Source organism: Artibeus jamaicensis, unplaced genomic scaffold, assembly GCF_021234435.1.
Source record: "Artibeus jamaicensis isolate MK-2021 breed Jamaican fruit bat unplaced genomic scaffold, CSHL_Jam_final contig_233, whole genome shotgun sequence".
NCBI lineage: Eukaryota > Metazoa > Chordata > Mammalia > Chiroptera > Phyllostomidae > Artibeus > Artibeus jamaicensis.
In genome coordinates this window covers 1,903,702-1,926,867 of record NW_026521486.1, presented here as the reverse complement: position 1 = coordinate 1,926,867, position 23,166 = coordinate 1,903,702, and the positions used below count along the sequence as shown (strand labels likewise).

General features: G+C 56.9%; 2 protein-coding genes across 5 annotated transcripts; both read right to left on the bottom strand.

Annotated features, from left to right (window-relative positions):
- Window positions 1-5,232: 5,232 nt before the first annotated feature.
- On the bottom strand, window positions 5,233-12,508 carry CDPF1 (cysteine rich DPF motif domain containing 1). Of its 4 annotated transcripts, none has more exons than XM_053661506.1 (4): window positions 12,472-12,508; window positions 9,093-9,205; window positions 8,083-8,194; window positions 5,233-7,061 (listed from the first exon to the last, which is right to left on the bottom strand). In XM_053661506.1, exons 2-4 carry the CDS (start codon window positions 9,203-9,205, stop codon window positions 6,915-6,917), a joined length of 372 nt encoding a protein of 123 aa, XP_053517481.1. In that variant the 5' UTR covers window positions 12,472-12,508; the 3' UTR covers window positions 5,233-6,914. The 4 variants fall into 4 exon arrangements, with proteins under 4 accessions (XP_053517481.1, XP_037016278.2, XP_037016279.2 ...); XM_037160383.2 differs by lacking the exon at window positions 12,472-12,508 and adding an exon at window positions 11,850-12,421; XM_037160384.2 differs by lacking the exon at window positions 12,472-12,508 and adding an exon at window positions 12,221-12,421.
- Window positions 12,509-14,364: 1,856 nt separating this feature from the next.
- PKDREJ (polycystin family receptor for egg jelly) lies at window positions 14,365-21,246 on the bottom strand. Its single transcript, XM_053661943.1, has 2 exons — window positions 16,561-21,246; window positions 14,365-16,494 (listed from the first exon to the last, which is right to left on the bottom strand). Exons 1-2 carry the CDS (start codon window positions 21,244-21,246, stop codon window positions 14,365-14,367), a joined length of 6,816 nt encoding a protein of 2,271 aa, XP_053517918.1.
- Between the last annotated feature and the right edge of the window lie 1,920 nt (window positions 21,247-23,166).

The following is a 23,166-nucleotide window of genomic DNA, read 5'->3' as shown; positions in this document are numbered from 1 at the left end:
GGGGGGGGGGGGGGGGCATGGTCTCCAGGGCAGCCTGACGTCACCTGCACGTGTCCCTCTGCGTCCTGTGTGTCGGGGCAGCTCCCGGGTCTTTCCCTGCGTTGCCTTTTAAAAAAGGCAGCTTTGTTTTTGTAACTCTTGGTGGTAGTAGCTGTTCGCTGGAGTGGGGAAGACGAGGTGAATGTGACTTTATAGTCCTGGGGGTCACCTGGGGAACAGCGGGGGTGGGGCTGGGACGTGAGGTCCAAAGGTGGTGTTGCGTGGTCCCAGGAGTCACTGCAGCCGGCGGTCTGCGCGGAGTTGGAGAGCAGAGCGCCCTTCTCCAACCCCGTGCATAAGGCCGACACGAGTAGATGGTTGTTTCAGCCTCGAAGGTCGGCTTCCTGGCCTCAGGCCGCCCGTGGATGCCACCTGGACTGTGTCTAGGAGCGCGTGGACCCGGCCCACTCTCCCCTTCCGTCACCGCAGCGGACCCACTGTCCCCTCAGATGCAGCCCGCCTGCCAGGGCCGGCAGGTGCACGGGGCCCCTGGATCCTGCGCCCACAGTGCCACGGCCTGCTTGGGTCCTTGACACCCATCCCCCACTGCCCTGAGGACATCTGGCCCTTTAAGGTCATTACCACTTACCGTTGAGGAAGGGTTAGGGTCAGCACTGGCCAAGTTCCCGAGATCAGCAGTAGGGAAATGTGATGGTAGAAAAACCAGTCCAAGCGTGAGGCTTCAACTAGGAAGCTATTGAAGATCCAGTCAAAGGACCTGCTGGGCGCCAGTAACAGTGTCCCACGTGGGAAGGGCAGTAAGCTGGCGGTCATGCAGGCCTGGGGCAGCCCCTCGATGCCCTTCCCTGGAATGGCGTCCCCTGCGCTGACAAGGTGGGGGGGCCATGGTTGTCGAGGTCGGGGCTTGGGGGCTGCGTGTACCCCCAGTGCCGCACCTGCTTCTGCTGACCTCTGGCCTCGGAAAGCGAGTCTGGAGACCCGGCTTTCAGACAAGAAGGGCATTCCGTTGTGGCTCCGGTCAAGCCCCTCCAAAGCAGCCCCGTGTCTCGCACTTCCTGCAGTGTCCAGCAAGCTGCCGGAAGGCGTGGCTTGTGCGTTAGCGGCCTTACCGGACGTCGGTTCTCTCCGGACCTGGCTACCCGACCAGCCATGTCCCTGGTGTAGCCGTGGAAGAGGCCCCAAGGGACCTCAGCTTAAAAGTCACTGGATGTCTGGAGGCGGTTCACTTTTATTAATGGGAAGAAAAATCACATGTCCCCAGTCTTGTTAAACGACAGAGTCACTCAATGTTTTGGGTCAGCTAATCAGATTTCTCAGTGCGTCCGAGGTCACACTCAGGCGGCCGCCCCCCAGCTCGGTGTGCTGGGGCGTGTCGTGCAGGGGCTCGGGGAGGAGTGTGCACACGCTCGCTGGGTTTCCCTGAAGGCCGGCGCTGAGTCCAGCAGCACCCTGACGGCTCCAGAAGCTTCCGGCCACAAGTGGGCAGCCGCAGGGCCTCCGGGGTGAACGCACCCAATGACCCGCGCCTCTGCGAGTCTGTTTAAACCTGATTCTTCAGGTTCTCGACTCAGGATAGAAAAGAGTGCCAAACTCCTCGCAGGCCACCAAGTCACCAGACAGCCTCGGTCTTGCGTGCTGACAAGAACGCAGGGACAGCCGAGGCTCCTCAGAGACATGCCTCCTAACCCCGCGGCCAGCTCCGGCCCGGCCCCATCGGGCCTCTCCACCCACCCTCCGGCGCCTCCCGGGCATTTCCTGTTGGGTGACCCTCACACAGAGTCTGTGCCCGGAACCCAGTGAGGGCTGCATGGCTGGAAGTCATATTGTGACATCCTGTGTCACCGAAAACAAGAAGCTCCCGGTGCACTGGCCACAGAGGGATTGGGGAGGTTGAATAGTGAGCGTTGCCTGAGCACCGGAGGGCTGCTCCTCTTCCCGCCTTGCTCTCCAGTTTCCCTGAGACCCTTCTAGAACTCTGACAGGATGAGTCCCGAGCCTCTTCCCAAGGAGAGTAGTGATGGCGGAGCCCAGGAGAGGCCCGCGGTGCTCAGTGCATCCGGGGCGCCCCCGAGGGCGGACCCTGTCCCCAGGGGTCCTTGCTCTTCGCTCCCAGAGCACAGCAGGCAGCTCTCTGCTCGTCTGGACGCCTTGCTCGCCAGGCCGTCCCTCTGACAATGCTTGGGCCAGGGTCGAGTGGAGAGTCGCGGACAGGCTGCCTCCCCGGACCCGAGCAGAAGCTCTAGACGCAGGTCACCCTTTGTTCAAGGTGTGGTAACCAAGCCACCCGCCCCGCCGCTAGTGCTCCCCCTCCGTCTACAGCGCACCAGCTACCTCAACAGACCCGTCAAAGACACCGGTCAAACGAAGGTGCTCGGGCCCCTGCGGCCTTACCACCCGCCCGGAGGCCCCATGCTCCCCACCCCCACAGACGGGGAAGGTTTGGTGACTCCCAAAGGGACCTTTGTTGTTTAAAGGGAGCATCACAGACACTCGTGTGTAGGAGTTGCTGCCCGCAGTAGTGAGATTGAACCTGAGCGAGACGGGGCCAGGCCTGCGGGGACCCTACGCCCAGGCCTCCCCTCCAGCCGCGCCGCACCTGCTGGCTGTGCAGGAGCCTGGCCGTGGGGCGGCCCTGCCGGAGGAGGAGGATGGAGAGAGAGGCCTCCAAGCGGTCCTGGTCGGACTGTGGCTCCCTGAGGTCTTGCCCCATCGTCACAGCTGTGCCTCTGCCCCTGCTGCCTCCACACACCATGGTGACACTGGGCACACGGGGCCCAGCTGGCAGGCGCACAGTAGTTTCTGGCCTTTGCCCAGTGGCCACGCCTGTCACTGACCGCCGTAGGGACTGCTGTGTAAATGTGGGCCCACTGTTTTGGCCAATGGGCCCAGCACCACCAGCTAAAACAGACACGACCACCGCCCTGGCCTTTGGCCAGGCACTTCCAGGGACCCAGGGACGGCCAGCCACCTTCAAAGTACCTCTTCAAGCCATGTGGCCTTTCAGAACGCAGACCCCTCTAGGAGAACACGTCAGGTGCTCACAGAGGCCCGCCCACATCAGTCTTCGGGGCTTTGGAAGGAGGGTCCAGTTGTCTGTCTCCTCCGGGTCTCAGCTTGGGGGGCCCAGGATGGACTCACCCCGATCGCAGAACGATCCCACCCAGAGGCGGAGGGCCGCTGCCATCTCCTCAGCTGGGCATAGCGTGCTTCGTTGCCTCTGTGCTCCTGGGGCTGTGCCTGTCCCCCCGGCATACATGTTCCTGGGCCGGTTCTTGCTTCAAGTTCCCTCTCAGCTCCCCACAATGGTGCCCACACAGGAAAGGCGAGGAAATTGTACAGTCCATCGAAGCTGCAGAATAAGATCCGTGTCGCCCACTGAGGGCTTCCTGACTTAAAAAAAATGGCCGTGGAAGACTGTCCCACACCCAGGTCTGATGGCACTGGCCCAGCTTCCCAGGCTCCCCTGGGGCCGAGGACTCCTACCAACCGAGTCTTCACGTGGAGCAGTCAGTTCAGGAGACTGACAACAGTGACCTTCAGATGCTGCCGTAGGCAGTGAAGTGCCCGGGGACGCCTGTGGCAGAAAGGCTGTCCTGCTGGGCCAGCTGTGCAGGGTGCACGGAGACTGCAACAGGAAACGTGGACCCTCCCCCCACCCCCCCACCTCCCCGCACCGTGCTGGGCAGCCCTGTGATGCGTGCAGTCGGCCAGTGGCCGTCCTCTTTCCAGGTGCAGGGACGGCTCCCAGGGTGCCTGCTGGTCCGAGGGACCTGCCCAGAGAGTGGGAAGACCAGCTCCAAAGGTAAAGGTGTCAGTTTTTGCTCAGATTTACATAGTTTTCAGGTGCTGTTGTAATAGAATTCTAGAAATTGGTCATCGACTGCTTAAGGGCCTATGAAACAGAATAAGAATAAAGGCGGCACGTCTGTCCTGACTCAGAACATCCAGTTCCTCTGGGAACCACCACGTAGAAGCGGCAACGAGACGCTGGAAGTTCTGTGAGAGAAAAGACGCGTCGTCTTGCTCTCATCTAAGTAATTCCATAATGCCCTCCGCTATGCTTTTGTGGAATATGCAGCAGGTATATTACCCTGAACCTGACTTCAGCAGAGTGGGCTTAGGGCTTTTTTTTTAAAGGCTGCATGTGGCCTGCGTATGGGAACAGAGGTGAGGCCGCTGCCCGTGCTGCGCTCCCACCACCTGCCCCCCTGCCCCCTTGAGGTGCCTTCTCCAGTCTCTGCAGTGAGGCTGCCCCAGACCATGTGCTCCTCCTCCTCAGGCTCCCTCCAGCCTGAGACAGGAGGAGGATCCCCGTTCACTAGCCCCCTGCCCCAAGAAGGGGCAGGACGTGGTCCAGCTGAAACATGGCCACGTCTGCTGGAACCCTCTGCCCACTGCACCCACGGTCAGTGTCACGTCCTGATTGAAGCCACATCAAGGACGTCAGAGGCCCCATGGTTTGGAAACACACTATCTGCAAACAAAAAACCAAGAAACCCATTTCTTACACCAGAGACAGCAAATTAAGGCCTGACCTGTTGTTGCTTCCCCCGCCCCCCCCCCCCCGCAATGCTACTGTGAGTCAAATGTGAAACGCTCCCTGTGTTTCTCCAGAGCAGGGAACACACCAGCCTCCTCTCTTGCCCTCTGTGCCCATTGGCATCAGTGCCCAGTCCGTTCCACAATGCACTACAGCCTCACGCAGGCCGGGGACAGAGCAGTCACCCTCCAGCCTGGAACAGCAGGGACGCTGGCAGGGGCCTGACTCAGCCTCCTGGCGGCAGGGAGGGCAGGCTTCAGGCCCCGAGGACAAGTGACCGATCATATGTTCAAGGTAAAACCACTCACTGTGGGGACATGTCTTCTCTTTTCAAAAGCACAGTCAGCCTATTCCTTTTTTCAGGCCTAAAAAACACGTACCTCACGAAAGACAGCTAACACTCAGCACCCCTTCCTGCTGAGACTGCAGTATTGGGTACCACTATTTTTCTACACTGTGTGGTGAAAAGAACCATGCGCATAGCTCTATTTTAAATACTGTGATTTGAATTTTTTAATCCTAATATAAGTAATTTACTAACTTAAAATCATGTATCTAATAACAGCCATTTGGGTTTTTGAAATCAGTGTTAATTGATACGTGCTCCAGTAGCCTGGCTCCCGGGCCCACCGGAAACAGGAAGCCGGAGTGTCACAGCAGAGAGAGACGCACGCACGCACGCACATCAGAGGTTTTCACGTCTCCTGGAATTTATTTGTGTGCGTGAGCGGCACGGTGGGTTGGTCTGCATCACCTCCACCAGTGGCCGCCCTCTGCCCTGCGGGGGACGAGTGCCCGCGGGTCAGTGCCAAAGGACTCCGCCTTCCGGACGCTCCTGACGGAGCATCTGCGCAGGCTGATCTTCTGGCAGCGTCAGGGCGGCCCACCCCGAAGCAGAGACGGAAACCACAGGCCCCGAGTCTCCCACCAGCGCGCAGTCTTCCAGATCTGAGCAGCGCTCGCGGCCGCTGAGGGTCTGTGCTGCCCCTGGGACCCACGTCAGAACACAACGGGCTCCCGAAGCGAGGCCGGGGCTTGCTCTCCCGGGTGTGCTCTCGTCCCCATTCCCCGTGCCTTACACTCTCCAAGCGAGTCGGTGACAGGCCCCTCGGGCTTATACTCGGCAGGAGGCGCTCCGGAGCACCAATTTCCCGGCAGGCTCGGCGTCTGGGCCCGGGATGGGCGTGCGGAGAACGGCCACTGGCACCTGGCACTTCCCAGTCACGCTGACCAGTCTTGGTTCCAGCATTAAAAATGGTTCTCAGATAACTAATTCTTAAAATCTTGGGTCTTACTCATTTTCCCATTAGGAAATTGAACTGATCATACATACTGATTTATATCCTGAATTTACGGGAACTTATGTATTTGGAATGTCCTACTGTAAGACTGATGAATGTAAAGAGTTAATTTCAGGGTACCGTTTTGCCTTAATGGTTTTCAAAAATAAACTATTTTTAAAACTGGTTGGGTGAGCTGGAGTGATGCTGTGAGGTAGCTGTTGCCTGTGAAGCCCCCCGCTCCAAACGCAGCACTGTCTGCCCTCAGCGGCAACTTTGGGGTCACTGGGGCACAGCCCCTTTTTGTCCGAGAACAGAGCGTGTTGGGCAGCGTGTGGCTGCGGAGTAGGACATGCGTTTGTGTAAAGTGACGCAGGCAGCTGTGAAAAGGGCGGCTGAGGTCACGGCGCGGCACACGGTTGGTCAGCACAGGGTTGGTCAGCGTCAGCGGCAGCTCTTTATTCCTTCCCCCGGCCGCTTCTCACACTCTGCCCGGTGAGGTGGATCCGTGGCAGAGGCGGCGGGGGCCACGAAGACCGGAGCCCTGGGGCTGGGCACACGGCTGCCAGCAGGCCATGGAATGAGGCGGAAGGATGGGCGACGGTGGTCCCATCTGGGCGCAGAGCTGGGCCTGGAGCGGAACCGAGCAGAAGGGAACAGAAGGGGCTGGAAGCACCAACAGGAAACCTCCCGAGTGCCGGGGTGACTCTGGGGCCTCCTCAGGCTGGGACGACTCCGGGACCGCGGGCCTTCGCGCCCAGCAGCTGCCTGGCACTCGCAGGCAACTCCTGGATCTGGCCCATTGCAGGGAGGGCACGCGGGGCTCCGGGTGCCACCATGTGCAAGCAGGGAGAGCCCAAGGAGACCCTGCAGGGAGGGCGGCGCCCTGGCAGGAGCGAGGGGCCCTGCAGGCCTGGCCTCTGCTCCCCTGGGCTCCTGCCCCGAGTGACCACAGCTCTGAGCCCTGCAGCCCGGCCCTGCTGCTGCTGCAGGCGGGACCCCACGCCCTGCGGCTCCAGCCGGCCAGCAATCAGGGCCAGCACACAATGCGCTCCCAGCTCAGCAGGCACCGACCCAGGACACCAAGGCCACGCTCAGGTCTGAGCGCTGGGCTGGCTGGCCGGCCTCTTCGATGGAACTTTCCTTTTCTCCAAGTCGTGCCGAATTTCCTGAGGGAAGGCGTGGATGTTCTGCTGGACACAAGGGAGGCAGAATCTCTTGGAGTAGAACAGGCTGCATTCCTGGAAGAGGGGGGGAGTATGAAGGACTGGGGCCCAGTCCTTCATCGCATACAGGGCTGGGGCGGGGCCCCTCGGGCAGCTGAGGGGAGGTGGGAAGGGCGCAGCAGGAGCCCAACAGCAAGAGGGAGACTGGCCACCTCAAGGACCGTGTGTGGTCTTGACCTGAGAGTAAAAGAAATGGCGGGGCACAGTGGTGGGGGAGGGGTGGGTGGTCCGACCTGCGGGGGGGGGGGGGGGGGGGAATCCCACAGCAGCCTGGACTGAGGCTCCTCCCACAGCCCCATCTCTTCCCGCATTTTCACCTCCGCCTGGGAGGGAGGGAGGGAGGGGCTGTTTCGATGTTGCGTGGGACACAGCTCCCTCCTCCCTTCTTCACCCCTATGCAGGATGCTCAGGGACCTCTCTGTGGGCAAGATGGCTCCCGGGACCGGCCACCGCCTGCGTGTCCTTGGGTTTGCAGACACTAGGCTCGCTGTGCTGGTGCCCTGGCCCCGCCCTCCATCTCGGAACCTCTCTCATCCCCGAGAAAGCTCTGCCTGCCCAGCTTTGGGGCAGATTAAAGGCAGCCTTCCTGGGTAGAGCAGGCACTAAACACAGGGCCCGGCACCCAGCAAGCTCCGGAAAGTGGGGCTGCTTCCTCTGGAAGGCTCCCCAGGAACAATTAGAAAGGTCACCATCCTGTGGGGGTGGGGGGTGACCACCAGGGGCTACTGGGGTGACGTGGAGCCTCCACGAATCTACTGCTTTTCCCCCAGCCCCACGGAGGCCCTCCGACTGACCCGTTTGCCTGCCTGTCCCTTCCGTTGGCTAAGGGACTGTCCATAATGAGGTAGGCCAGCTGGCCTCTAAGAGCAGCCCCTGCCCCCTGCCTAGGGATCCCAGGGTCACAGAGGCAATGCAAGGCTGGCGCTCACACCGTCCCTGGGAAAGGCTCACGCGTGACCTCTCCCACAGCCAGGCCTGTGGTGTGCCCGCCCACACCCCCAGAGAAGGCGGCCCCAGCTGCCTGCGGCTTACCCACCGGGCCCACGCACACCAGCCGGCCACAGATGCTGCACTTGGAGCCGAGGATCAGGAATCTGTCCTTGTCCGGGGTGAAGGGGTCCTTGGTGACGAAGCTCTCCTCCAAGAGGCTGCGGGACAGTGAGTGATGCCAGTGTCCAACCTCTCGGAGGGAGCCCCTGCCGAGCCTGCACACCCACGCGGCCCTACAGGGCTCGGAAGCAGCCCAGGGGGAAGCCCACGGAGGGGCTGCTGCAGCCTGAGCCCCCAGACCCCAGCCCGATTCTCCGGATGGGGCAGGGCCATGAGGCAGCCCCTCACCCCTGCCGTGGTGGTGCCCAAACCACCAGTGTCCAGGCAGGGAGAACCCGGGGCATTGCACAGCCGTGTGAGGTACTAACCTCACACTACACACCAGGAAGGAGACCCCGGGGTTCCAAGGGGACGCCCCCAGTTCCTGAGCAGTAGAGGAACCCACCAAGTCAGAAGGAAGAAGCCTTGGCCCCTGTCATTTGTCCTGTGTGAGTAGCCTATCATTGGTCAACTTCCCCCTGACACGGCACTTGATGAGGGACAAACTGAAGGTCAATAATCCAGCCCTGAAACCCAGTGGCTCTGCTCCAGGCCCATCTCTGGGCACATCCTGGGGAGCTGGAGCTCAGGAGTCACTCCCACCAGCGCATGAGCTGGAAGGCTGAGCACCAGCAGAGGGGGCACAGCCCCGTCCCCCCAGCCCTGTGAGGAGGCCTCCTCAGCCGCCCGCACCAGCTGCCAAGCCGCCCCAGCCTGAGCCACAGTGCATCTTCCCGGGCGTGGGCAGGGCTGGACTGGGGATGGAGAGGGCGGGAAGGGGCTGGCTGGGGCTAGGAGAGCCGGGTGGCCCCTGAGCCCTGCCTGGTGCCTCCTCAGGTCACACCGAACATCCAGAACTGGGCTGGTTGGGCCTAAAGCCAACACCCATGCCACTTGTGAGACTCAGGCCACCAGCTCGGTGTGCAGGGATGCACGAGCCACTGGATACGTACTCACATGATAGACTGGGTGTTGGGGGGCTTCTGCCCCACGTAGCTGTACGGAGCTGACAGGGAGCAGAGCTGGCACTCAAACACACCCAGGGGCTGGCACTCTGCCTCACACGCCATCTGCAAGGTCAAGACGCAGGGCAGGTCACTGTCAGAACCCAGAACTGTCCAGACCTCCAAGCCCCCACAACGTGTCTCTGACCAAGAGGGCGGAAGGTGCCCCTTTCCAACAAGGAACCTCAAGTTCAGAGTAAGTCCTAGACCTCCCCCAGGTCCCAATTGTTTTCAAGTGCATAAGAGATTTTCACCACAAGAGGTAATGTGCTGAGCCATAAAACAAGACGGCAGCGATAAAGCGCTGAATTCAGAGAATATCTCCAACCCCAAAGTGACTAAATTAAAATCAGGGTCAGAGAGACACCTGAAAAACCTCCACAGACTTCGAAGTTCAACAATACACTTCTAAATAAACCACAGTTCAAAGAGGAAATCACAAGGGAAATCACAAAATATTCTAACTAAATGAAAGCTGAAATCCTGTGTATCGAGATATGTAGAATGCAGCTTCGGCAATGCCCACAGGAAAAGTCACTGCTCTAAATATTTAAATTGGAAAAAACATGTAAGGTCAATCACTGAAGTTTCTACCTTAAGAAAGTAGAAAAAAGCAAATTAAACCCTAACATAAATAAAGAGAAGAAAATAATAAAGGATGAAAATCAAAGAAATTAAAAATGACTAATAAAAAAAACCAACGCTGGTTATTTCAAAACATCAATGGAGTTGGTAACCTCTAACCTCTAACTGGACTGACAAGGAACATGAGAGGATGCAAAGTGCCACCGTCAGGAATGAAAGAGGGGATGTCGCTCAGATTAAAGACAAGGAAATGAAAATGAGGGCATATTATGAACAACTTATTACCAAATAAATCCCACAATGTAGCTGAAAGGGACAGATTTCTTGGGGGGAAAACCCCACTGATCATCAAAAGTGACTCACAAAGAAATAGAAAACCCAAATAGCCCTATAGCTATTCAGAAAAATGGTTCCATAATATAAAGTTTTCCTAAAAACACAAAATAAAATAACAGAAGAAAATCAGGCCGAGGTGGCTTAACCACAAATTGTTAGGCATTTAAGGAAGAGATATTGGGTTGACCAAAAAAGTCCATTTAGTTTTTTCTGTAAAATCAAGGACATATTTTTCATTTTCACCAATAACTTTACTGATTTGGATGTTCTGAGTATGTCAGCCATCTCTCCTTCATGGTAAAACATTGATTGTTCTCAATTAATGTCTCAGTTAGATCACTATCAACCCCACCTGGTCTACCGGACTGTGAGCATCGTCCAGTGAGAAATCTCCAGCTCGAAACCTCACAGACCACTTTTGACATGTTCGATCCATGACAGCATCTTCTCCATGTACTGCACAAATCTTTTCTTGTGTTTCAGTTGCATTTTTACCTTTCTTGAAATAAAGCATAATATGCTGAAAATGTTGTGTATTTTCTTCTTTCTTCAGTATCAAAATGTCTACACAAAAACTCACCAATTTTGATGTTTTTTTTTTTTTTCACAATCTCACAATATTGTGTTGAATGAAGTTAAAGACAGCTAAGCACTACTAGAGTCATCTTACAGAAAAAAAACTAAACGAACTTTCTGGCCAGCCCAACAGGACCAACATACAAAAGCTGTTTCAGAATGTAGAGAAGGCAGCCATTGGTGGTGACTATGAGGACAGCATCACACTGACACAAAAACTGCCAGGATGGCCCTGACACCGTTACCCAAAGCCATCCCAGGAAAACTATGGACCAACACCCTTCCTGAACCTAGATACCCAAAAATCTCTAGCAAAATGTTAGCAAACTGAATTCAGTAATACATAAGAAGCCTAAGGCATCATTCCTGAGAGGATTCAATTCCGGGGATACAAGGTACGTTTACCATTCAGAAGTCAACGAATGCAACTTATGATAGTAACAGGGAAAAGGAAGAACACCCCATTATCACTTCAATAGGAAGCAGGACAAAATTTGACACAATTCTTCAAAATCAAGACTTTGAGTGGTACTTTGAACCTAAGGGTCTCCTGAACTGATGGCAGAAGAAACTCCCTTCCTTGATATTTCAGGCCTCCTAAAAGCAGCGTTATCTTTCCTGTTACTGCCCACTCCTATCCCCCACACACCAGGCTCAGATATTCCTGTTTACTCCTGTCCTTGCTCTTCCCCCACCCAGGCTTCCCCACCTCTGCCCGTGGAGCTTCCCTGGGGCTGCCCGGAGGATCTTCATCTTTGGCTTACAGCAGTTTGGGAAAAAACCCTCACACACACACACACACACACACACACACACACACACACACACAGTGTGTAATATATTATATACAATATATGTAATGAATATATAATACATGTGCACATTATATACACATGTAATATACACACATGTACACACATCTATAATTCTATACATATATATACACACATGTACAGGGTCTGGCAGAAGGCCTGCTTGAGTGTGGTTGGTAGGGTAAACACATGGGTGTAATAACTTAGTTTTAATCTGAACACCTCACCTACAATGCCATGTGGTGTGCTTGAGTGTGATACTGTTGTTACAGAATGACATGCTTGATTTTATCATTTAAAAAGGGACATTAGTCGTGCCGGATCCTGCACCAACTTTTTCTTTTACAGGTTTTCACCCTGCCTGCACTTCTTTGAGCAGTCTCTGCCTTGTGTTTTGGTACCTTTTATTATTTTTGGAAAATTCTTAGCCACAGCGGCCCCAACCGTTCTCTCTCTGCAGCTCGGTTTCCAGGCGCACACGGGTCAGGCTGCCTGCCGTGCCCCCCAGTTCCCGCACTCTCGGTTCTGGGTCCTCACTGTGTTTCAGTGCGACTTGTCTCCATGGACCTATCATCAAGTCGTTTGCCTTTTATTCCCCCTGGGCCCGTCGCGATCCGGGCGCACGGTCGTTCCACGTGCTCTTGGAAGGCATTCTTTGCCTTGCTGCTTTTTAACCCCAACCTTACACCTGACTCCTCCTCCGAACTTCCTGAAATGCCCCTCTTGAGGTCTGGGGGACCCCGCACGTCCAGACCCGGCCCCGGGAGCTCACAAGCCCGCTGTCATCTGAGGGGGCCTTTCCCAAATCATCCGTCCCGGGCCGAGCGCGGCGGGCAGCAGTTCCGACCCCGGTCCTCAGAATCCCACAGACCTCTCCGGAGGCAACGTGGCCGTGGGCGAGCCGCAGTAGCTGGGAGGGACCGGGGCCGGCAGAGCGCGCGCGCGCACTCCCTTCACCCCGCCAGACCGCCCCTCTATAACCTCCGCCCGCTCGCACCAGCGTCCCGCGCGCCCCGTACTCACAGCGCGTGCGTAGCCCCGTCCCTTGACGGGCAGCGGCGCGTGCGCACCCCTTTTTATCATCCCGTGCGCATGCGCGACGCCGGACGAAGTTCCGGTTTGGTTTCCACTTCCTCGGCGTCTTCCTGGGGCATTCCTTTTTTAGGGGGCATTCCTTTTTAGGGGTGCAGCACCTGGGCGGTGCCTGACCCTGCTTTGGCCCGAGGGCGCTCCTACTTGGCCTGCTGTTGGGGCTGCGCTAAGATTCTCGGCTTCTTTCTGTGTTTTCCCCGGGCTCTGCGGAGCCCCACTTGGTCTCTCTTTTCCCCAGCGGTGCTCGTCAAGTGCAAGTGCCTCGGGTTGGAATGTCCTCCTCTTAGTGTGCACGCTACCTGTCCCCCCTTAGGACGGGAGTCCCATGGGTCACAGGCAGGGCTCATGGTGTCCTGATGCCCCTTAACGCAGCAGAGAAGCTGGGTTCTGCACGAGCCCTGCCCTTTCCTGGGACCTTTGTAAATCTGTGTGCACTTGCAACACATCACCCTGCTCCTCCAAACCCTAAAGCGGCCTGCGACGCGCCTGTCTAGACCTGCACCCCACCATTCAACCTCCCTGGCCTTGCTTGCCCCAGGGCCCCACCAGCTTCCAAAGGCTCCCCTGGCTCCCAGACTCCCCTACGTCAGCCCCGGGCAGGCTCTCCCCTACACTTGCGGTGGCCTCCCTGCTTTTTCCCCCGAAAAGTGAGAAATAGGGATTATACCAAGCCTGTTAGTAATGCTGAGAATGAACTGCTCTTGGATCTGGGCAAGCACGACCCTGCCCTGGGCCCAAAAGCAAGCACTTTGCTTTCGTTACTAGAAAAATAGGACCCCAACTGTGTTTACAGTGGTGATATTCTGTGGATGGATTCAAAGCAGAGGATTTTCAGGGCAGTGAAAACCCTCTATGATACTGTAATGGCAGAGGCATACAGCTCTATTCATCTGAACCCACAGAATGTGCAACTCCGAAAGCATGTGCCTGCTAAGATTGCAGGGCCACCTCCGTGAGTAACCAACCCCTGGGACCAAGCGGCCAGTCACCAGGCTGACTTTGCTGTCCTGTGTTTCCAGCCCTGACTTCCAGGGCAGGAGCCCTGTGTAGATGCCCCTGGCGCAGAAGTCACAGTGTGTCCCTCAGAAGTCCCACGTTTAATTCTGACACAGCATCCACATACATGAGCAGGCTTCTGAGGGAAAACGAGACAGCTGCCAGCCCATGTTTCTCTTAAACAACAAACCACATTTTCTTTATTACTCAATAACAACCCACTGGGCCACAAACAACCAGAAGTCCAAACCCAGGGTGTGTATGTTGCTAGGTCGGACCTGCAGAGCAGTCACCGTCTTTCAAAGTGAACCCGCACACAGCACCTTGCCGTTGTCTGACAAAAGCTTCATGTCACGGCCAGAAAGCCAGCGTTGTTGCAGTTTACGTCTTTAACTTGAAGGACCCTTAGGGAGTAGATGGGAAGCTTCTGACTTCTGACGTCTCTTCTCATCCCTGAATTAATTCCAAATCCACGGCAAGTCCTGGAGCCCCCCACAGGCCCCTCAGGCCCTGGACCAGTTAGAATGTGGTGGGCGGGGCAAGGGGAAGCTGGTGGAGGGGATGTGGGTCAGGGAGGCTCTAGTCTCTGGAAAGAGTCCCCACTGGGTCTCTAACCCTCTAAACTGCTGCAGGCTGCAAGGACACCTAACTCCCTGGAAAGAGAGCCCATCCCCTGACGCAGGGGCTGTCAGCTCCTCTCCCCGGGGCACTGCTGACCGTGGGAATACTTGCAGATGTAGGGTGTGCGGGTACGGAACACTGGTTGGCAGCCACTAAACTGAACAGCTGCTGGGAGACCCTCGCCTGCAGCCCTGGAAACTGTCGCAGTCACAGGACGAGATACACCATCTTTCTCTCCTTAATGTTTCTGGTCTTCAGGCCCAGGAAGCGGCGGTTGTGCTTCTCAGGCCGCCCGTAGAGCATGTCCATGAAGATTGTGGGCTTGTCTCGGGCCCTGGGGCGGAAGCACAGGAAGCCAAACGCCGTCCTGAGTTTGCTGCACAAATAGGCCATTGCTTCCACTTCGTCTGATGGCTCCTCGTACACGGGCTGTGTCATTTCCTCGTGGGCAGATAGGATCGTGACCCGAAACAGGTTGCCCAGGATGCAGACCACGAGCAGTATAAATGAGGAGAGGAACAGGGCCCCGAGGACCCTGTTCTGGGAGAAGTCTACGTTCTGAAAAGCTGAAACGCAGTAGGAGAGCACTGTCTGGGTGGTGTGGAGCAAGCGACTGTAGTTCCATTCATGCTGACCGAACACCAGGCATCCAAAAGCCACGTACGCAAAGAAACACAGGGACAGCATGAGTGCCACGTGGCACATGGAGGGCAGGGCAGTGTGGATGGCCCTCTGAGCCAGGCGCACGCTATAAAAGAATCTGCAATACCTGAGGGTCTTCAAAATGGTCAGAAACAGCAGGAAGCCCAAAGCGACCCCCATGACGTGGTCCGCTTGAGAAACGGCGTGGAAGGGCACGAATTTCCCGGAGCCCGATGAGTAGAACTGAACGATGCCAGCGGCCAGGAACTGTTTGCTGAGAAACAGCGCGATCAGGATGGCGAAGGTGCACTCCAGAGCGAGGTGGAGCCAGTTGCACGCATGTGTCGCGTAGGAGGCCCTCTGCCGCCAGGCGGTGTACCCCTCGTGCACCACGTGGGCCAAGAAGCACACAAGGATGGCTGCGTACAAGGCAAGTTCTGCCGACGGTTCCCTACTGACATCGCCCAGGGAGAAGGAGTGCACCGACATGCTGGCATTCACCACGCCTAACGGGGAGACCTCGAACACGACCGAGACGCTGCAGAACAGGGTGACATCCGGGTTAAACGTGGTCAGGTCCAGAATCACAGCCCATGTGTTCTCGTCAAGCCAATGGCTGCTTTGCAGGTCCTTGAGCCTCAGTGTGGAATTAAACTGCAGCTGGTCTGGGAAAAAATAGAAAGCATACCCCCCGGACCCATAGGTGTGAAGAAGCCCATGGGAATAATACACCCACCTCCTTTCTGGAGGCTTGTAGGTAAACCCTTGGCTGTTCTTGTCTGTCGTCCGATTATCGATCTTCTTCCAGAACTGAGTGTAGTTTTCTGTGTCCTCTGGATGGGAGCCGTACGTGGGGTGACAGTGAATCTCCCCTTTGATGCTGTCTGGCACAGAGCTTCGGGCAGGCGGGCAGGCCTTTCCAGCAGGTTTTGCCCTCACTTGCCTCATCAGCGGGAGGCCAAGGATTTGAGAGGAGCTGTCAGGAAGAAACGTCGGGTTCAGGTCATTGTGGAACAAAGGCAGCATCACCCTGTCGAGCCACTGATAGATGTCGTCCAGTTGGGTCACGGTAGCAAGACCCTCAGAGAACTGACGGCGAATGTACTGGTTGTAGTAGAAGCTGTCGGTGTGGCGGAGGAGGGAGGCGAGGTTCAGCAGAAGGGCGAGGAAGATCAAGTGGGCGAGGAGGCAGGTCAGGAGCAGCCACGCGCGCCGCTTGGTGCGCCTCTTCCTTCGGAATATCCTGACCTCGTCCTCCGTGAGGGGCTGGTACATCCTCGTGCCCCGGAGGTGGATGACGTGCTCGTGTCGCTCCTGCACTTGGTCCGGGGGCAGCCTGAGGTCCTGCAGCTGGATGTCTGTGTAGTGGTAGCTGCTGACCCACGGAAGGTTCTTACAGTACTTGGGCCTGTTCGACTGGACGCCCGACAGGAACGCGATTTTGAACGGCTGCACCACAAAAATCGACTGGCAGAAGGAGCAGAACGACGCGAAGAGCCACTCTGTCGACCTTTTGTAGCCGTAGGTCAGTCCATAGAGCACGATGAAGAACGAGGACACGCCCGAGGTGGCGAAGACCAAGAGCCACGCCACACAGACACACCAGCGAGGCAGTGCCATCCTGGGCTTCCTGATGAGGGGCGGAGGGTGCTCCTGGGGGGGTGGAGGGTGCTCCTGGGGGGGCGGAGGGTGCTCCTGGGGGGGCGGAGGGTGCTCCTGGGGGGGCGGCTGTGCAGCGGGAGCCCCGGGGCTGCTGTTCACGTTCTTGTTGTTGTCATTTGTATTCATCTGGGGGGCCTTTCTTTCTGCTTTCTTACGCCCGCGCCCCTCTTTCGAGGCCTCCTTGACAAAAGGCTTCCCGAGCCTGGGACTGCCCCCGGGGGCAGGCTTCCCGGCGGTTTCCTGAGCGTGCCACCATTTCAGACGGTCCTCCCAGTGCCCATCCTCTGCCCCCACCGTGGGATACTTCCGAGGAGACACCTCATCCAGGCTCACCTGGGGCGGCCTCTGGGAGTAGGTGAACAAGCCAGTGATGGCCACCTGCACGGGGAGGGTGATCACAGCGCTCTCCAGCCCTATGACCATCGACCGCAGGTAGCGGTCCCCCTCGGGCTCCTCCGCCTCCTCCGCGTCGAGGTTGAAGAACATGATGTTGCACAGCAGGGAGGCCAGCAGCATCGCCAGGCAGCAGGACAGCCTCTGCAGCCGGCTGAAGCCTTTGCCGACGACGCCGGTGAAGATGGAGAACCACATGTGTGCCTTCCCCAGCTGCTTGGTCATGTCAATCAGGAAGAAGTCCACCCTGTTCAGAGGTGTGTTGGGCTCGGTGACATCAAATGTCCTGTCCACGGAGGTGTCAATGGAAAGCCACTCCCGACACATGAAGAGCCAGATGTACCTGTTAAACAGATTCTCCACTTTGATTCGGCTCAAATACCAGCTGGGGGCTTTGCCTTCATTGTTGTGCCACACCCGGATGGCCCGGATGGCCCCCAGGTCACTTCTGGTTGTTAGCAGGAAGGTGTTGATGCTCCCTCGGTACAGGGCTTTACAGTGGGGGTGGCTTAAACAGTGCACATCGCTGGCGCCCTCTGTTCCCTGAAGCTGGACAAAGACATCGGCCCTGGTCCCTGACCCACAGCGGCTTCCTGTAAAAATAGTGACCAGGTAGCAGATGTTGTCGTAAGGGTCGTTATCAGGCAGGACTACCACGTGGTCCCGAAGGAACTGGTCCGTCTCGTCCCTGTGCAGTGCCCAGAAGGCTAGAGCCACATACGTGCACAAGATGAAGAGGACCGTGAAGAGTGTCACGGGGTTTTGGCCAACATTCTTGATGACCTCTAACCGTAGATCTACAGGGTTGGGGACCACAATCACCTTGGCTGTGAAGTAGCGGATGTGCAGGTGGACGTTGGCCAGCCTAACTGTGTCCAGCTGCCGCCGGACCCTCCTCGTGTTCCTACAAACACAATGCACTCTGTCCCAGGTGGTCCTCTCTCTGAGGACACAGGTGTCTTCTCTCCAGTCACTCTGGATCCCATGCATGTCTAAGCAGTGCACGCTGAAAAGCGAGATTCTTACTAGCTTGTCTGTGGGCTTCATGACGAAGTGAGATGCCCGCAGAACCACAACCAGGAAGCTCTCAGAGGAGCGGCACCGCTGGGCGACGACCTGCAGCAAAGACGGCGGCAGGCAGACCACGCGTGCCATCTGCACTGCACAGGCCGGGTCGAAGAGGCCACTCTGGTTGGCCACCGGAGGGATGTCATGGGGCACCAGGAAGGTGGCGACCAAAGCGGCGGGGGCGATCTGGCTGCCAGCATACACGGACACGGTGAACAGCACGGTCACTTCCGTCACGATATGAACCAACAGCTCCTTCATGGCGCTGCTGTCCACTGTGAAACGGAATGCCCCTGTCGTCTTTCTCAAGGCCTCGTCCGCCTCGCCTGGCTCATTGTCAGGACCCACTGTGAGCTGGAAGGCCACAGAGCTCAAGTTTTTTCTGCTTAGGTACACGTCCACCACCTCCGGTGCGACCTCTAGCACGTCTCCGCTCGCCGTGGTCCCTGTCATTCTGAAGCCGACCACGTCTGCTGAAATGCTGTCCTGGTCATTCAGCCAAGGAAAGGGGTCGCCTGCGAACTCACAAAACGTCATAGAAATGGGCGCGTTTGCAGACAAACCCGGGGCACTGCTCACATTGAGTGTGGTACGGAACCAGTTCCGACTGTGTTCCTCGTCACCTAAGACATTGGTGACCAGCCACTTTTCCGTTTTCCTGATGTACACGTTGAAGCTCGAGGCCTTCATCACGGTGGTGTCATTTCCCGGCACTTTCCCGGCCAGGACCGTGTCTGCGAGAGACTGCATCACGTAGAAAGGATGGGCAAAGGCTTCGTAGCGGGTAGTCATTTCCAGGATATTGGACAGGCTGGTTAGTATCCCTGTGCTCACGATTTCTATTTGTTCAGCATGGAAGTCTTTATTGTTCCGTTGATGCTGTTGCAAGGCTTGATTGGCTTGCGAAATCCTCGCCGTGGCAAGTTTCTTGGTGACGCTAGTGAATTCAGACGTCTTCTGGGTTAACTTGGCGACAGCTGTGACCAGCTGGCCGACCTCCACCAGAGTGCTTACAGGGAGAGTGCAAGACGCATTGAGGAGGTGCTCCCGGAGTCTGACTTTGACTGTGTGCAGGGCAGCTTTGGTTTTCATGCCATTCAACACAGAGGCGACGACGTACATCAGGTAGCCTGCGGGCAAAAAGTCCTGCTTCTGAAGCAAAGTAGACAAGGCTGAGCCCGGCCCCATGGTGACACTGAGCAAGTGCCGCATCACTGTCTCTGGTGCGTATCTGTCGGTAGGAGCTTGGACGGTGGCATACAAGGTCACCTGAGAGAATGCTCCCAGAGAGTCGTACACCTGGACAAAGATCTTCATGCTGTAGTGGCTGACCGGCACACCCATGGGGAGGGAGGAAGGGGGGGACGTGGGCTCGCTGCCCAGGTGCAGGATGGGCCCCAAGGTGTTCTCTTTCAAAGAACTGATTTCACTGAAACCATGCAGGTCGGACACTATCATTTTATACGTCAAAGGGGTGTTCTGGTCCTTAAAGTCGCTACACTGGATGACAAACTTGGTATAAAATGCAATTCCGCTAGCAGGATTAATTTTGCAGTCTCCAATTTCAGGCACGTGGTTAATAATAAAGGGATACTTGAGGACCAAGCTGACGCCACTCCACGCTGCTAGAGCTAAGGAAAGCGAAAACTGGGCTTCCACAAAGTCTCTAAAAGCAAACGCTTTGACAGACAAATAATCGCTATTCCTGTCTGTGGAAGTTTGCCCCATCCAATCAAACACCACTTCCTCCCCCGAAGGGGACAGAATCGACCACGTGTAGACATCACGGCGCACCTCACAATTTGTGCATTGGAGAAACAAAGAAAACCTGTGTGATATCACCAAGACCGCGTCACAGTTCTCTGTGCACACGATGTCAGCCACAGGCGCTGGCCCCTGGAGCACATGGACCCTTTTATCGGAATAGGCCCTTCTGTCTCTCTTCTGTATCACCATTCTGAAAAAGTACACCCGGCCGCCCCGAAGTGTCTGTGGAGACAGCGTCAGTGCCCGGCCGGAGGCCCCGGCCCACCTCAGGTCACCCTGCTCCGGCAGGCACACGTCCTTGCTCATCACTTCTACTTTCTCCCCGACGTAGTTCCGCAGGTTTGTGGTACAGAACCAAGAAAACTGGAGTCCCCGCAGAGGGTAGTCATCATCCGGGTCAGATGACGCTGACCCGTTCAGAACCAGCTGCTCCATGAAGTTCACCGTCACGTTGGGGTCCCCAAGGATAACCGCCTTCAGGGGACTCCTCACGATCACGACGTAGGTGTGATCTGAGCCATTCACCACCTCCCCAGTGTGTTTTACCAGGGTCAGAAAGACGGCGATCACATACACCCCCAGAGGCAGAATTCCGGCCTGCAGGTCCAGGACCAGCTTTGGCCCGGACTGGGGCTTTGGGACCAGCAGAGGGCTCTGCCACCTCGGCCGGTGCGCGAGGGACGGCACATAATAGACCTCCCAGTTCACTTCCTTTTGCAGAGCTGATGGGCAGTCATAAACAATCGTGGCATTGAGGGAAATGTCCGTACTCCTAGTGAACACCAGGGGACCACTGTTTGCATCCCTGTTGATCTTGATCTTTCTGATAATGCAAACCGTCCTTCTTAACTGACAGGACACGGAAGACCCCACGGCTTGGGGATTGTCCGAATTGACAGCTTCTAGAACAACAGGCCTCGGCCCATCTGTAGGACACTCGATTTGGGCCGTGAAGCCCGTGGAGGGGAGACGGCCGACAGGTGGAGAGGAGCTGGGGGACGAGCCGGAGGCGGAGGGGGCGTCGGTGGGGCTGACCAGACCAAGGTGAAAGGTCCATTCCAGAGGCCCGAGTGAGCGCCGCCGCGGGGTGAGCCACTGCAGGGAGAGCAGGCCTCGGGGCGCAGACAGGTGCAGGTCTACGTGGGTGGGCGTGGCGCGGCGCGCACGAGGCGCTCGCAGCAGGACGCTCATGTGGAGGCAGGGCCACTGTGCCCGCAGCCAGGAGCTGTGGGAGAAGCAGAGGCCTCGGCCACCGCTCAGGGTGACGCCAGGGCCCAGAGCCACTCGTGGTCGCAGGGTGAGGCGAGTGTAGCCGCTTAGCCCAGTGAGGCTCGGGGCAGCCCGGGCTGAGCGCAGAGCAGCCGCCTTGCCCCAAGGCGTGTCTCGGGGTCTGGCCTCAGGTGGAGAGCCCTGGGCTGAGGCGCCTGCCAGAGAGGCAGGGGCGGAGACGTTGGCCCCGGCCTTGGAAGGAGCCAAGGGCGGCGCGGGGCTGCGGAAGCCCAGGCCCAGGCCCAGGCCCAGGCCCAGGAGCAGGAGAAGCGCAGGTCTGGGCCGCATAGCGCCCGCTAGGGGGAGGCGAGAGACGCGCAGAGGTTGCGGGTGGGTCAACGGCCTGATGGCGCGGGCCGCGGAGGTCGCGGGACAGCGGGGTCGCGGGACAGTGGGGTCGCGGGGTGGGTGAGGGCTGCTGGGGTTCCCGGAGCAGCGAGTGGAGCCCAGGCTTCTCGCGCCCCAGCCCATGCCCCCCCCCGTTACGCCTCTGATCAGGGCGTGCTTGTGGGATCAGTGTGGTTCAGTTTCCTGACCCACCCAGAAGACCCCTTAACCGGACTCCCGCTGCCCCGGAATCAAAAGGGACTGTGAGGGCCTGCGCGCCCAGGGCTGTCTGCATTCGGGTGTCTCTGGGTTTCTCATTTGGCTTTCCTTTTTCTACTTAACATGAAACCCCGAGTCCCTGATGTTTAAATCCTCCTCTTTTCGAATAGAGGTGTTGACTGCAGTCAGTTCCCTGCCCGCGCTGCCCAACAGCATCCCGCGTGTCTGCCGCATGTTGTCGCGTAATGAAGAGTATCTGATTTCCCCTTGGGTTCGGATTTGGGCCCGTGAATTAGAAGTGTGTTAATTTTCAGACATTGGGAGTTTCCCTGAAACTGTTACGGTTATTGATTTCTAAATAATTTTTGTCTGGTTCTGTCAAGTGCTGAGAGAGGTTGTCGGACTTTCCTATTATGACTGGGGAATTGTCTATTTCATTTTTTATTTCTGTCCATTTTGGCTTCGTGTGTTTCGGGGCTCTGTATATCGGGGCACACGCACTGGCGGTTGTGCCTTCCAGGTGAGTCGCCCCTTTTATCGCTATGAAGTGTCTCCGTCTCGGAATAATCTTGGTCTTAAAGATAATTTTGCCTGATGTTAGGGTGGTCAAGATATGTGTCACTATGTCTGAGTAAAGCTGGGCACAGGAATGAAACAAAATAGCCACACCCACCCTCTTATGCTGTTTGTAAGACACCTTTTTTCATTATTTTGTTTGCAACTTATTTATGTCTTCATATTCGAACTGGGTTTTTTTTAAGGCAATAGTTAAGAGGGTTGTTTTTTTTTTTTATGGGTTTCCTCCATTCACCTGGCATCCACTACTCCACACGTATTTTTGAGTATATCGTTTGTGCCGGGCATTTTTCTAGGCATTAGCTCTAGTCCCAGTTCTCCTGGAGCTTCCTTGACAAGGGGGCAGATGAAATAACCCCGGGAATGTGCGATTTCAGGTGTGACAGGTGGCATGAAGAAAAATAAAGCAGTTGAAGGGATAAGGATTGAGGATGTGATGGGGCAGTCAGGGAAGGCTCCCTGGAGGAGGTGCCGCATGAGCCAGCCTCTCTACGGGAAATGAGGGGACAAGCCTCACAGAAAGCTGGGGGCAGCGTTCCTAGCAGAAGAGCTGGAGATGCAGAGGCCAGCCCGAGACAGGGTCAGTAGCAGGGCTGGAGGGAGGAGACCAGAGAGTGAGGGGAGGAGGTGTTGGTGGGGAGGCGCCAAATGCCAGAGCCAGAGCGTGCAAGGTCTATGGGCCATGGTCAGGGCCACGACCACACGTTTGGATTCCATATCAAGTGGGCCAATGTGATTTCCTCTGGAAGCATCGTCTGTGGTGCGGGAGACAGGTGGTGGCTGGGTGGGAATGACAGGACGGAGACTGGTTCAGAGGCATCCTGGGACACGGAAGGGACAGGCCTGGCTGCTGGAGGGACAGCCTGGGTCAGTGGGTGGATCTGGCCTCAGTGAGGGGGCATGTGAGGGGGTCCAGTGGGGAATTCAGAAAAGGCAGCACTTGTTCCCAGCTGGGATGTATTGTAGCAGGAGAGGTGGAGACGTGGTTTTCAGGGCCCCCGGAAAAACGGAAATGGGGGGCAGGGGACCTTGTTCAAAATTTGTTAGTGCTTTTGAGATAGCAGCAGCCGAGCTTCACAGCAGCCC

What these genes read in the sequence shown, in the direction of transcription:
- CDPF1 (XM_053661505.1), bottom strand. Translation starts at nt 10,496, where the DNA reads ATGGATCGAACATGTCAAAAGTGGTCTGTGAGGTTTCGAGCTGGAGAT. An exon ending in CCCAACACCCAGTCTATCAT is followed by an intron (nt 8,195 to 9,092) that starts GTGAGTACGTAT and finishes ACTGTCCCGCAG; the next exon opens with CCTCTTGGAGGAGAGCTTCG. An exon ending in GGCTGGTGTGCGTGGGCCCG is followed by an intron (nt 7,062 to 8,082) that starts GTGGGTAAGCCG and finishes CCCCTCTTCCAG; the next exon opens with GAATGCAGCCTGTTCTACTC.
- PKDREJ (XM_053661943.1), bottom strand. Translation starts at nt 21,246, where the DNA reads ATGCGGCCCAGACCTGCGCTTCTCCTGCTCCTGGGCCTGGGCCTGGGC. An exon ending in CAAATGACAACAACAAGAAC is followed by an intron (nt 16,495 to 16,560) that starts GTGAACAGCAGC and finishes CCGCCCCCCCAG; the next exon opens with GAGCACCCTCCGCCCCCCCA.